General features: G+C 46.4%; 1 protein-coding gene and 1 non-coding gene across 2 annotated transcripts in view; both read left to right on the top strand.

Moving 5' to 3' along the window:
• Nucleotides 1–8049, top strand: part of Clstn2 (calsyntenin 2) — a 593145-nt gene extending 585096 nt beyond the window's left edge. Inside the window, exon 18 of the mRNA XM_052187584.1 lies at nucleotides 6749–8049. Within this exon, the coding sequence (XP_052043544.1) occupies nucleotides 6749–6809 (61 nt within the window). The 3' untranslated portion in view covers nucleotides 6810–8049. The remainder of the gene's footprint in view (nucleotides 1–6748) is intronic.
• Nucleotides 8050–12829: 4780 nt separating this feature from the next.
• Nucleotides 12830–12962, top strand: LOC127690371 (small nucleolar RNA SNORA17). The gene has a single exon (XR_007979089.1). It is a non-coding gene; the product is annotated as a small nucleolar RNA SNORA17 (small nucleolar RNA).
• The last annotated feature ends 459 nt before the right edge of the window (nucleotides 12963–13421 follow it).

The following is a 13421-nucleotide window of genomic DNA, read 5'->3' on the forward strand; positions in this document are numbered from 1 at the left end:
CATGTTTAAAGCCAATCCTTTTTGAATGAGATTTTGATTGCAAATATGTAAGTCTAGAGTTTCAGAGCACTATTCTCTGCTCTAACTTTTCAGCGCCGATTGGTGGATGGCTGTTCCCATGCCCTCCTGGGATACCTCTTGTGGCTGCATTCCTCATTCCTGCTTGAGCGAGTTGTTTGGAGTATTAGAGAGCCTTTGTGTTCGGGGGTGGGGGGTGGGGGTGTATATAAAGGAGAGGCAGATGAAAGCTGGGAGGCTTTGGGGTACAGCAGCCGAGATGTATCAGTTCAGGAGACATTTAGCGACTGGACTCATTTGCAGGGAAATGGTGGTGGCACAAACTAAAGCCTTCCCCTCCTTTGTCACAGCACAAGGATGTTCTGCATGCCAGTTCTGAAGGGAGGCATCTTAGTGATGCTACTGGGACAACAGTATTCCTAACACTCACTTAACCTTGGGTAAGATCAAGGAGGGAGTGATTATAGAATAACAAGCTTCAGCAGGTATCCAGGTGAGTGGTAGGTCAAGGCGTAGGCTACTCTGACCAGGAATGCAAGGTGCTAATCACACTGGCTTTTTCTGGTGTCCAGAGTATGGCATATTAAAACCAAAGTTCCCAGATGACCTGGACACTATGTGACTTCTAGAAAGAGGTAAGCAGCCAAGAAAAGGCAGACTCAGCCCCCAAGAGAATAAGCTGACTGGTGTGGCCATAGACTAGTCCATTGCTTTTCTTGCCAAATGGACAACCTGGGTCTGCTATTCAGAGCTTGAAAGTAGGCGAGGTGCCAGTCTCAGGTAACTCAGAAGATTTGGAGGAGGAGAAGTAGGAGGATGGCAGTGGTTTGCCCCAGTGGAGGAAAACCATCAAACCCATTGAGAAAACTCAGGGAATCCTGAGTGAATTCAAATGGATTTAAGGAAATTCTGTAAGTCTGACCAAGGCCTCAAGTCACACAGGTACAAAGGAATGTGATTGTGACAGCCTTTTGTGAGAACTTTATTGAATTAATAATTCATTCCAACCACTCACAGTTTAGACCAAATAAGAGAGTTTGTCTCAAGGGACACCCACCAAGTCTCCATGGAGAAAACCACTTCTAAAAATAAAAACAGCGCCTCCTTCCCGTGCATCAGAGATCAGCAAACTATCTGGAAATATCCAGAGAGGACAGCCTTAGGATTTTGCAGACCATTCGTTCTCAATGTCACTCTTCTAAACCCTGCCTCGTGCCATGGCAGCAGCCCAAGACAATACCCAAGCAAAGGAGCATTCCAGTTAGTCTCCCCGTCTACTCTCAAATAAAACTGATCTCTGAGACTGAAAGGGGCAAAAGGAAGCTTTTCGAATTCATTGAATTTTCATGTCATAAACTTTTTACTCCCTTATTTCTCATTTTTCTCCTCAAAACTTAGCCTTCTAGACATGGAGAAAGCTAGGCAGCAGGCAGAGCCATGTGAGGCCAACTCTCACCCTCAATACAGAGAAAGCAGCCAGACCCTCCCCCATTTCTCCAAAGTAAGCACCCAACAGCTCCCTAGTGGTCATTGCCTTGAACTGAACAGCTGGGAAACTGGGCTCTTTCATTAATGTTCTCTTAGAAGTTCACAGGAGACTGGAGAAAACGCAAAAGAAGCAAGCAAATGAACAAACAAAGCCCTGTTTGTTATTTTTGAATTGAGGAAATCAGACAAATATTCCTAATGATTGGATGCCTGGACCCAGAGAACGAGCTAATCACTGAGCCCAGGGACTCCATGCTCTATCGAGGCGAGCGCTAACTCCCCAAGCCTAGCACCTTCCCAGCAGGGCTCAGTCCGTAATGATTTCTAAGCAGGAGTGTTCATTATCTGGGACTGATTTTCATTTCAGCCCTGTTCATGTCTTTGCTCTAAAAATGATCCTAAAGACTTGTGGCTGTTTGAATCAATAGCAACACAATCAGCAGAAAGCCCTGCCCGGCAACACTTCAAAATTAACAGCCTCCTTGCTTCCATGACTCAATATTAGCTGCAAAGAAAAGAGGGCTTTTTCTTAATCATCTCCCCATTTAAATTAACCAGATAGGCTTTGCAACAAAAAAAAAGTGAGGGAATAAGTCTAATTCTTTAGAAAAGTGGGCGATGTTCACATAACGCCATATGGCCTCTGGAGGAGCCCAGAAGCCTCCTGCAATGTGATCGGGCAGGTTGTGATGTTGCAGGCCTCTCTATCTGTGCCAGACATTTATAGAGGCTGACAGGCCAGAGCCCTTGACAGGGTTTAATTTTCATGTCACCGCATTCTGTTGTCCAACTGGAAGGCCAAGAAAATGGACAGTGTAAGTTTCGAAGTCAACTCCAGGACCTTCACATGCCTGTCTTTATTTGCTTTACTTTCTACGGTTATCCTGAAGCAGCCACCTTCTGACACTGGTCGGAGAGGGGGAGTTGGTTTTATGGGAGCTGCCAATTAGGAACTAAGCTTGACTTTGTCCCACGGTAACAAAGAGAGAGAGAGGTTACCTCCATGCGCATGCCAGAGAGCTATGGCGTGAGTCACTCGGTAGATAGGAGTCTCTTTTGCACCTATATTCCACAAATGCAGCAAGTCCTCACCGGGCAGCCAAGTGTGCTTGATTCTAAGCCAAGGAAGAGGAGAGAGGGGATGAACTGGAGCCCCGCCTGTGAGAATTCCCTGCTCATGTAGTGTCGAAGAATTGCACACACAGGACTGTCAGGGGGAGAAGTTTTAGATGTGGTCATCTAGTTTAAGTCAGATGGTAGGGATGATCTTAGGGGTGCTGATGGGCCTCCATGGACAGAGAGATCTTCAGGGAAGGGAGCAGGGTACTCCTAAATGCTCCATAGTTATTATGGCTTAGGTTATGTCTAGGGGAAAACCATTCCCTTTATGGAGAAATAATATAGCTGATAGCTGAGAGTTGGTGAAGCTAAGAAAGAGGTAGTTCTCAAATAGGAGCAGCAGGCTGGCAGACCGGGCAGGTTATGAATGGTGGTTTAAGTGGGTTCAGGGGACTTACAGCCCCCTGATAGCTGAGAGTTGGTAAAACTAAGACAGAGGTAGTCCTCAAATAGCAGCAAGCAGACAGACCAGGAAGGTTATGAATGGTGAGTTTAAGTGGGTTTAGGAGGCTTCCAGCCAATGCAGGGTCTGGCCAGCCTGATGCAAGGTTCACACATGAAGGATTGAGCTCTGTGGCCTCCACAGATGTTTGGTCACTAAGCCTCACAGATCCAGTTCTCTGGCTGGGTGATCTGCAGGGCAGGAATAGCAGCGGTAGCAGCAGCAGCCTGGAAACTAGTGAGGCAAACTCTAGAGGCTTCAGCAAGCTGTGCTCGGCGAGCAAAGCTCGGGAAGGCCATGGTTTCAGAGATGTCTCTGTCTGTGGAGGGTGAGGCCAGCCTTCGCTGACATCTGGAGGGACTGCTGCTAACAAATGAGAAAAATAACAGGTTCCTACTGCAGTGAAGGAGAGAGAAGCAGAGCGCGGAGGCCATAGTCCACAGCCCTGAAGCAATACTTTCTTCCAATCCCTCTCCTCTGCTTGGGTGTGAGATGATTCCTCCCCTCATGCCCTTTCTCCAGAGAGACACTGCCTAGGAGGGTTGTATTGAAGGCACCCAGCCCCTAGGGAGGACATCTGTCCCCTTCCTGTTACTGAACAGCTTCCTTCAAAGCCAGTTTTATGAGAGCTGCGGAGCTGCAGTAATGAGCCCCTACCACTAGGAGGCAGCTCTGCCCACTGCATGCATCCTGGAGAGCAGGGTTCTTCAAGGACATCCCCAGGTTACTACAGCAGCACTGTTCATTTGTAGTGAGAATGGAGAATGCCTTCACCATCCAGACACTAAATTGGATGGGTAATGGATTGCTTCTCTTGGAAGGACTGTAACTCGTGTTGCTAAAAGTAGGTGAAAGAGAAATAGAAAAAAAAGTCAAAGCTGTGGCTTCATCTACAGTGGGAATCTCATTCCTATGGTCCATGTAGGTACCAGGTTCCAACCATTTTCCCTTCCTGATTTATGGCGTAAGATCTATGGTGTAAGCGCCATAAACCTTCATCTGGAACTCCTTATGCTTTGTCAGTCATTGTGCTTATGACCTAAGTCTAGTCTCATAGTAGGATCTTGAGGTCAAGGTCAGAGGTCAGGCAGGGCATAGAAGAGGAACAGATAACACATAAGCCAGGAAAACCAATCATAGTGGGTTTCTATAAACCCAGCCCCCTTCTGCTCAGAAACATGTCACCCCTGACAGCCTCTTCACTGAGCCCACTAAGTTCTCCAAAGGGAGCCTGAGACCACCTCAGAGACCATGTTGAGAATACACATCTCCATGAAATTAGAATCTGCCTTTTTATAAAAAAGAAAATGGGGAGAGGGAGATCAGAAAAGAAAATATAGGACATGCCTGTGAGAAGCACAAGGAAAGCAAATAGAGGGGTTTTTCTTTTACACCTGACCTCTCTGAGTAAAGTCCCCACTGAGACTTCTTCCCCAAGACGTAAGACAATTCCCTGCGTTTCCCTTACACACCAGCCATTTATTACAAAAGCCTCTGATAGGACAACACAGAAAGTGTTGGAGAGTAATCCAGACTGTCCTTGGCAGGTTTGTTCATGTAGGACAAGGAGACAGTTTGCTCTGAGGCTGGGGAACAGGTTCAGTCAAGGCTCTCAAGGTGGGGGGAGGGGCTAAGTGAGTTACAGAACATCATCCCTGAAGAGACCAGACCGTCAAGGAATGAGACACAGGATGGAGTCACCAAACAGAATGTGTGAACTGGTACTCCATTGGCAGGCAAAACCTATGGTGGAGCCACACTCCAAGAACCACAGTCTACCTTCTCAGGGTAGCCTAAAAACATGACTTGACGCAAACAGTACAGACCCCAGCTTTCCCACCTCCACTAGCCACCTCCCTAAGGCAAAAAGAGTAACTGATGTGTCCCAGGATGCTGGTCCTTTTCTATGGATGTCACCAGTGTACCCACAGCACTGCACCTGGTCCACAGCATGGGCTCAGCAAATGTTGAATAAAATCCCAGAGGTCACCTGGCCTCAGAGAACGAGTGTGGTTTGAAAAGTTAAAACGCCCTGAGGGGAGAAACACTCCTCAAGTCCAGTCTTAAGTCTATAGTTGTCCTTTGCAAAGTGACTAGGAATGGAAGAAGAGTGGGAGGGGGAAGGGCAGGTGACAAGATTTTGTGCTTCCTCATGGAAGCTGACAGGAAGGGACTTTCTTTTCCCCAAAGTAATCTTTTCTAGGTAGGACCAGTAAAAGGATCCCTCCCCGCCACAGCAGGAGCGAGAGCAGCTAGGCCACGATGAGCCCCACTTTTTCCACCCTGTGAGTCACAGGACTGAGGAAGTAGAGCTTTAATTTGTTAATGAGCCCAGCTCTTTGCCACTGACCCATCCCTTTTATCAGATATACTATGGAAAGATTCATCAAAATGAAGCTCAATCCCCTATAGTCCAGTGAGGCAAGGGGCAGCAGACACGAGAGGCTTCAGAATGCAGGCGGTGTATATTAATCACAGGAACAAAATCATGTTGGCTTTAATGTTTGCTTTCTTTTATCTGGGAGAGAAAGCGCACCTCTGTTACCTGTACCCTTTACACTGAGCATTTCAGAGCACAAGTGGGGCACACACACATATAAATATTGAGGGTTCTTTTCCTCCGCAGAATGAGCTGTCAGAAAAAAAAGAAGCTAAGAGGTTATTTCTATTTGCAAAGGCAGAGAATCAACACACAGGTTTTAGGTCTAGACTCTAGCCCCTCTGTGGAAAAAGAACAAGGAGGTAGCCTCTACTCTGTAAGGATCCCTCGAGGGCCCAAGAGTAAGGGTTCAACTGGATCTGTGGTTCACACTGCTGAGTGAAATGCATGCATGCGTGAAATGCATTCATCCTTGTCATCAGGGGAGGCTGGGCTCTGGCTCTCACCTCCACCCACTCTCCATGATGCAAAGGAGCCTGGAGCGCTGGAGGGAGCACTGATGGCCCTTTTATAGACACAATCCAGAGGATTGGAAATGGAGGAAAAGTTTTGGGCAAAGGAGGTTAGACTTGGCACCTAGGTGAGTCACTTGACCAAGAGGGGAAGAGATATCAAGTGAGATGATGGTAGAGATGGAGAGTAAACTGGAAGGTGATTAGGATCAACAGCGTCAGAAGCAACCAGGAAGCCAGGGTACTGCTCTATACGTAAATGTACTCATGTGTCAGAGAATCATGGGTAAATAACACCATGTGACCACAGAGGCAGTTACTGCAGTTGCTTTACAAGACAGAGCCCCTGGAAGCAGATGACAGAGCGATCTACCTACCAGGTTTCCAACCTTATCTGCTTCCAAGAAAGAGCTGTTGATGCCCTAAGCCAGAAAGGCATGGCAGGCGATTGGAAAAAATGGATGGAATATAGAAAGAAGAAAGCTTGTATGGAAGCCAGTTGTTCCCAAGGAAACCTGTAGTTACTAGAGTGGACCTTGTTAGGTCACTGCATGTGCACTGTAATGTCTGTAAGAAGGAGTCAAAATGATGTGGTAGGGCATTAGTTTAGGGAATTGGAGTATTAAGTATAAAATAAAAGACATAACTAGGTGAAGAGCCGCTGATACTATGTATGAATGTGCATATATACCTATCTATACTATGGAAGTAAGATACAAAGCAGAGAGGTCATTAGTCACAACAAAATTAATTCTCCAGTTGCCTTAGGTTATTCTTATTTGCTTTTAGCTCTCAAAGCCCAGAAAGAAGTGCCTGGAACACTGCAGGAGTCATAAACATTTGGAAGTGAAGCACCTAGCTTGTCCTTATGAAGACCCAGCATATCACTAAACTCCACATTGACTGAACCATATAGAAGCAGGCCAACCACGCAGATCTCCTAGCTTAGAGAAGCCTTCGTGAATTTTCATCCTCCGTGCAGTGGTCAGACAGTGGCAGACACTGGCAGTGAACAGCGACAGTGTCGCACATAGTTGCTTGCACACATTTAGAACATACCTGAAGAACATTCACAATGCTGTTTCTACAGAGTAGAGTCTGCCCAACCTACCATTGTCTCTGCCTTTCCCTAAGTACTTGCTAAATATTGTTCACTCTATCATCTTCTGTCATTGATGCTGGGACTCAATATAAAGATTCTGGGTTCAGCCAGTCTCAGACCCTTCCCTCCCATCTCTGGAGATGATGTCACCATTCTGAAGCCTTGTGTGAGAAACCTGTTTGTTCCCAGCTCCTCAACCTCAGTGCATGGGAAAGGCCTGAGAAGGACGGGCTGCTCCCTCGACTGGAGCCTCTTTGGGGTTCACTCTGCAGAGAGAAAGAGCAGTCTCATTGTATGCAATCACCATCCATCTGCACCTGACTGGGAGGTGACCTAACGGTCAGTGCAGCTGGAATGTCTTTCCAAGCTTAACCTGGGGTTTGTGTGTTCTTGGCACACAGCAGACTTCCGGTCCTCTTGAACTGCCTCCAAGAATGAATCCCCTTAGTCTACAAAATGTATTTATTTGGTAACTATGCTACTATGAGTGTATATGAGTCTGATACAATGCAAACTATGAAATGTCTTACTGAAAGGAATTATGAATTCATAGAAAAATGAATCCAACTTCAGAACAGTGCAATATGTTGTCGGTCAATAAGGTTGCCCAGGCACAGGGGACCAGAGAAAAACCTTCCCCTCCCACCTCTTTCCTTGGTACCCTCTCCCTGACTCATTGCCCTACTAGGTTCTAACTGATGCAGAGTGAAGGATGCTGAGAGAACACGTGTACATAAAGACATAAGAGCGAAATAACCTTTGGGGAATCAGTTGAGTTTCTTCCCATGGCTGTGATCTTATCATGCCTGAATCCCAAATTTTAAATTTCTAACAATTTCGATTCTTGGAGTTTCTGAGTAATTTGTTAAATGCCTATTCAACAGACAGATATTTATTTTCAGCCTTGGCTTGTAAATGCCTACAAACTGATTCATGTTGGTGGTCGTTACGACACTTCTGTGAATTGGTTGAATAAATATGATTTTAGAATTTCACAGTAATGATGACTTCTGAGAGTTTTTATTGTTCAGAAATGCAGTGGGATGAGAGGCTGCAGGCTGCTTTGTCTGGTCAGCGTCTCTGGTGCTCGATCCTAGATCCACATGGGTGAAAGAAGCATGGTGATTGTGACAGTGGTCACACAAGACAGTGACCCTAATGAGGCTTCCTTTAGGACACACGAGAACCGAGCCTGGAAGTATTGCCCATGGAGACAGCTAGAAAGATGATCAGCGTGAGCTAGGGCATCTATTGAGTACCTACAATTTGCTGAAGCTATAAATCCTCAAGTAGGTTATTCCTCCTGGTAACCATGAGAAAAGCATGAGACCCAGAGGAATCAGAATGCTTCCTGGGAAAAGTGATGATGTACACGGCCCTTCCCCTCTTTTGATCCAGTTCCCCACCCCCATGCTGACCTGCCTTTCGACATGGAGGCCACTCAGTGAGACCTGGGTATGGGACCTCATAGAATTGGGCTCCCTCTCACCATCCAAAGCCAGTGGAGGCCCAGAGCACTTCCCTGGGATTCTAGATGCTGTTGTTACAGACTCTACCTCCTGGTTTCTATTGAAACAACACAAGGCTAAGCCCCACCCTTCAGTTGAGAATCAGGGGCAATGGAGGGAAATTCAAACAAAAAGGACAGCTGCCAAGATAGGTCAGTGTTAAGAGCATTGGCTGCTCTTCTAGATGATTCTATTCTACATGGAGATGCTTACAACCATTTATAACAACAATTCCAGGATATCTGATGTCCTTTTCTAGCCACCACAGGGACCAAGGGTACATGTGGTGCACATGCATACATGCAAGCAAAACACCCATACACAGAGAACAAAAATAAATACATATTTGATGTCCTCAGAAGTTGTATTAGTTCATTAACAAAATGTCTGATGGCTGGGCAGTGGTGGTGCATGCCTTTAATTCAAGCACTCAGGAGGCAGAAGCAGGTGGATCTCTGAATTCAAGGCCACAATGATCTATACAGAGCTAATTCCAGGACATCCAGGGCTACATGGAGAAACCCTGACTTGAAAACACACACACACACACACACACACACACACATATGTATATATATGTATGTATATATATACATACATATATATACATATGTGTGTGTATATCTATGTGTATGTATATATACATGTATATATATATGTGTGTGTATCTATATGTATGTATATATATGTGTGTATATCATCTATATGTACGTATATATACGTGTGTATATCTATATGTATGTAATATACGTGTGTATATCTATATGTATGTATGTATATATACACGTATATATGTGTGTGTCATATATATATATATACATACATACATACATATATAAGAAGCCCCTGGTGGAGAGATGTATACTTCATGAATAAGAGATCCAAACAGGAAATATCCAAAGACCCACCACACAGTGACCCATTTCCTCCAGTTCAGTCCTCTAAATTCCCAGAACATCAACCAAATAGCGCAAGCAGCTGGGGTTCCAAACGTTCAAATACTAAGCCCATGGGGAACATTACCAATTGAAATCATAACAGAACCACTGGTGACATAGAGAAGACACTGACCATGACAAGCACACTGATGCATGTCACAAGAGGCATTTTTGCTTTCCTAACCCCTTGTGAGCATCCTCCCAGGCCCCGTCTGCCCTCCATCAGTCTCCTGCTAGCTAGCCTCCTCTCCTCTTCCTTCTCAGATAGATGTAAAAAAGGATGGGCTTTTGCTTTTCTCCTGGAAGAACCGTTTCATCACCCTCCCTTCCTGGCCTGATATCCCACCAAAACCCACCTCCACCATCCTACCCCAAGGTGCAGACTCTGGTACCTAACCACCGTGCATACCATCAGTGTTCTTTCCACTTGATGTCAGGCCAACGTATTGGTCACGTTGGATTATATATTTTCTCTTTTGTGTCACAGAGTCAATAAAGAGACAAAGGGGCCCTCATCTGATAAGTGGAGCTTTATTGGTTCACCTTGATAACTTGTGCATACACCCCATCTGTGCCCTTCTGTTTCAAGGTATCTTAGAAAAAGCACTTCTTACTTACAGCACCATTATACCTTGACAGTCTCACTGACCCTTTGCTTCTTTTGTACAGTGTTGATAATGGAACCTTACTTAAGGCGTCTTCTTGATGATTAAATGGGATGATGCCTTTCAAATGTCTGCCACGGTGTCCAGACCTTTGGGTATTCCCTAACTAAATTTCACCATGTCCATTCAACACTCCAAAATAATAAGTAGTGTGGGTCACACCTCATCCACTCATGTCTTCCTTCATTCTCTCACTAAGTGAACTCATTTATTCATTGAGTGATAGGTGCTCTTCTCACCTTCTCAATGGAGACTGCAGAAAGAGAGGAAGGGGCCAGGGGTGATGTTCTCACATTTTCTAAAGGTATATTTTGGTCCAAGACTTTACCGATGTTTTCCAATTTAATTCTTCCAATGACTTCAGGAGAAAGTCCATTTCATCCCTGTTTCATACATGAAAAAGCTGAACCCAGAGGCATCAGCTCTCCTGTTCAAGGCCACACAGCTGACGATGCCCAGACGTCATGCTCTGAGCCCGTGCCCGCTGCACTAAGCCAAATTCCTGCCCGCACTGAGAAACGCCAGCTTTGGAGAATCAAATGTTGCCTTTGCAAAAGCCAAACCTGCAGGTGCCAGAGCTGGTGGCAAAGGCTTGTTTCCCTCGGTCTAAAACAACCCCCGCCCCAACACACCAGATACAAATTAACCCCCTGGTTAAATAAGCAGTTTCAAAAATTAAAAAAAAAAAAAAAAACCGCATTAAAAATGTAAGCCAGGGAGTGACGAAGAGCCAGCAGGAGATGCCTTAGAAACTAGGGCAGACATGTCTCCTCTCCCAGAACGGTGACACCAGAAAATGGTCTCAGGACCTTTGTAGACACATACCCCCAAATCCTGAGACCTAAAACTGCCCTGGGAACATTGGGACATGGGGACTCAGAGAAGTGTGTAACCTTGGGTCACTTATCTAGCCATTGCCCCAAGATGCCCACAGTTCCTTATAGAGTGTCTGGATTCACAGACAAGTGGAAGAGAGAGAGAAAATTAAATGGGCTCATAGATAAGTACACTTTCCGTGAGATCTACAAGGAGGCACATCTGAAGCCATGAGCAACATCTGTCTAGAGCCATGAGCAACATCTGCGGAGGAATACAAGATATTCAGGGATTCTTGAGATACCCGTGGGTCTACGCCTTTGGAGACCTCCCGCCGCCTACATAAGCTAGGTCACAATGATCAGAAAGGCTCTTTGCCTCTCCGTCTTCCCTGGAGATGCTCGCTCCACACTGCTCCTGTATTTCCTCCAGGGCAGTCTGCCACTCAGGCACAACAGGGAATGTGTGGTGCAGGTGCGGGAACCTCCCACCTGGGCTTGGATTTTGTCACTCAAGGTGAGTTTCTGCTCACCTGCGGAAACTGGCTGCAAGACCTGAAGCCCGGTGTGAAACTAATGTGCACAGCTCTTGCCGCTTCCTGGGAGCTGCCCGGAGCTCCTGTCACAATTCATGCCTCGTAGAATTTTGCAGTCCCTGGCTCATGCATGCATGCATAAGACGTAGCTAGACATGGGGGTATGGGTAGTGATGCTCATCACAGAGAAACAGGCTGCTTTCTGGAAAATGTGGCTATTCATCTACAATACAGGTGATGTACAGCCATGAGCTGCCTCTGACAAGACTTTAGATGCTGGAAAGACTGCATTGTGCGTTTTCCTTTTGTGAATAAATGATAAAGTAAGGCTTCATTTTATACAAATACATCACTCTGTCAATTGGGAGGAGAACACTTTGGTTCTAAAATGATCTCAGTGCACACTCTCCTTCCCAACAGCTGCTGGGACGCAACCATCAAAACCTACTTCTAACACATTTTGACCCAAACACAACTTGAAGCAGATTCTCCCCCTCACAGAAGCCTCCCACTCAGGAAATGTGTTCAACGGGGAGCAGGAACAGAATTCTCAGTAGCAAGACCTCTGGTGAGGGATTTCACAGATGGGTGGTCTGTGTGTGTGTCCAGCATGTGTGGACCAATTTTTGCTGCCAGATTTTCTCAGCTCGTGTAGTAAATATTGTGTCTGGACCGAGGAAGGAGCTAGTCTTCCCAAGTGTGCCTCTCTGGGTGTGATAAAGAAGAGACACCTCTGGCAAGAAAAATAAATGTGAGGTAACAGTTTCCAAACTGTGTGCTGTCCGGGGTGAGGGAGCAAGCTGAGCCTGCACCATCAGCCCACTGGGAATACAATCTGGGCCTCTGCAATGAGGACCTCTGGAGGATTTGGCTCCGTATACAGAAAGTCTTAACCGAGGACAGATGGCCGGGAATGTATTCTCTTGACATAAATGCTCCCTGGGGAGAGAGAACAGACCAGCCTGGGGGTGTTTGCCTCCTGAGTGAGAGACATAGAATGAGGAGACAGCCCAAGGATGTACCCACTCAGAACCATGCCATTTAGACATACACTGTGTGGCTACAGGATTTACATTCTTGTATGAAAAGACATTTCTCAAACTGCATCTGTTTTGGGTAAAATCAAGACCTTCAGAACAACCATAATCTTGTCCAACTCTGTTAAGTCTTATTTTGATTAATGCAGCAGAGCAATAAGGCTTGTGGGGGAGGGGATAGGATGAGGGATGGATGAGTGGAAAGAGACAGGATGCAGCAAAGCCAGCTCCGCAGCTCGCTTCAGTTCCTTTATAGATTCAACTGACTACCTGCCCCTAGAAGCATTGCAGGCCTGGCTCACAGTGTCACGTGTGTATCAATAGGTGGCAGAGAGGAGAGAGGCTGCGCCTACACTCAGTGTTCTGACCTGTGAACCTCCGAATAATTAGCAACCTAACATCCCTAGAAAAAAAAATCAAGCCTGAGTCAACCACCAGTTCAGCACCAGAGGCCAAAGACAGAGAGCTAGCCTGAGAGGACCACCAGTCCAGCTCGGGCAGGCCCCTATGGCTCTCAAGATTGGGAGCAAGCAGGAGACTAATGCCCACCGCCTGAGAATGAGGGCCACCGGGGGTGGGGGTGAGGGTGAGCCTGAGACAGACGACACTTGCATGGGGCCACTTGGGCAGCCAGGCCAGGCAAGGAACAAGCTTGAGATAACCACCAATCAGGGACCTTGCAGGCCTGGAGGGGACAGGCAGACAATGTCTGAGATGAACCGCCCCCCCCCACACACACACACTCTGCTCCATAATGCACAAACAGGGCATAGAACTCCTGAGACCACCACTCCTGAGACAGCCCCAGACAGCCAGAGACCTCAGCAGCCTCTAAGAGGAGCAAGTAATTGGTAGAGGGAT

Source organism: Apodemus sylvaticus, chromosome 7, assembly GCF_947179515.1.
Source record: "Apodemus sylvaticus chromosome 7, mApoSyl1.1, whole genome shotgun sequence".
Lineage (NCBI taxonomy): Eukaryota > Metazoa > Chordata > Mammalia > Rodentia > Muridae > Apodemus > Apodemus sylvaticus.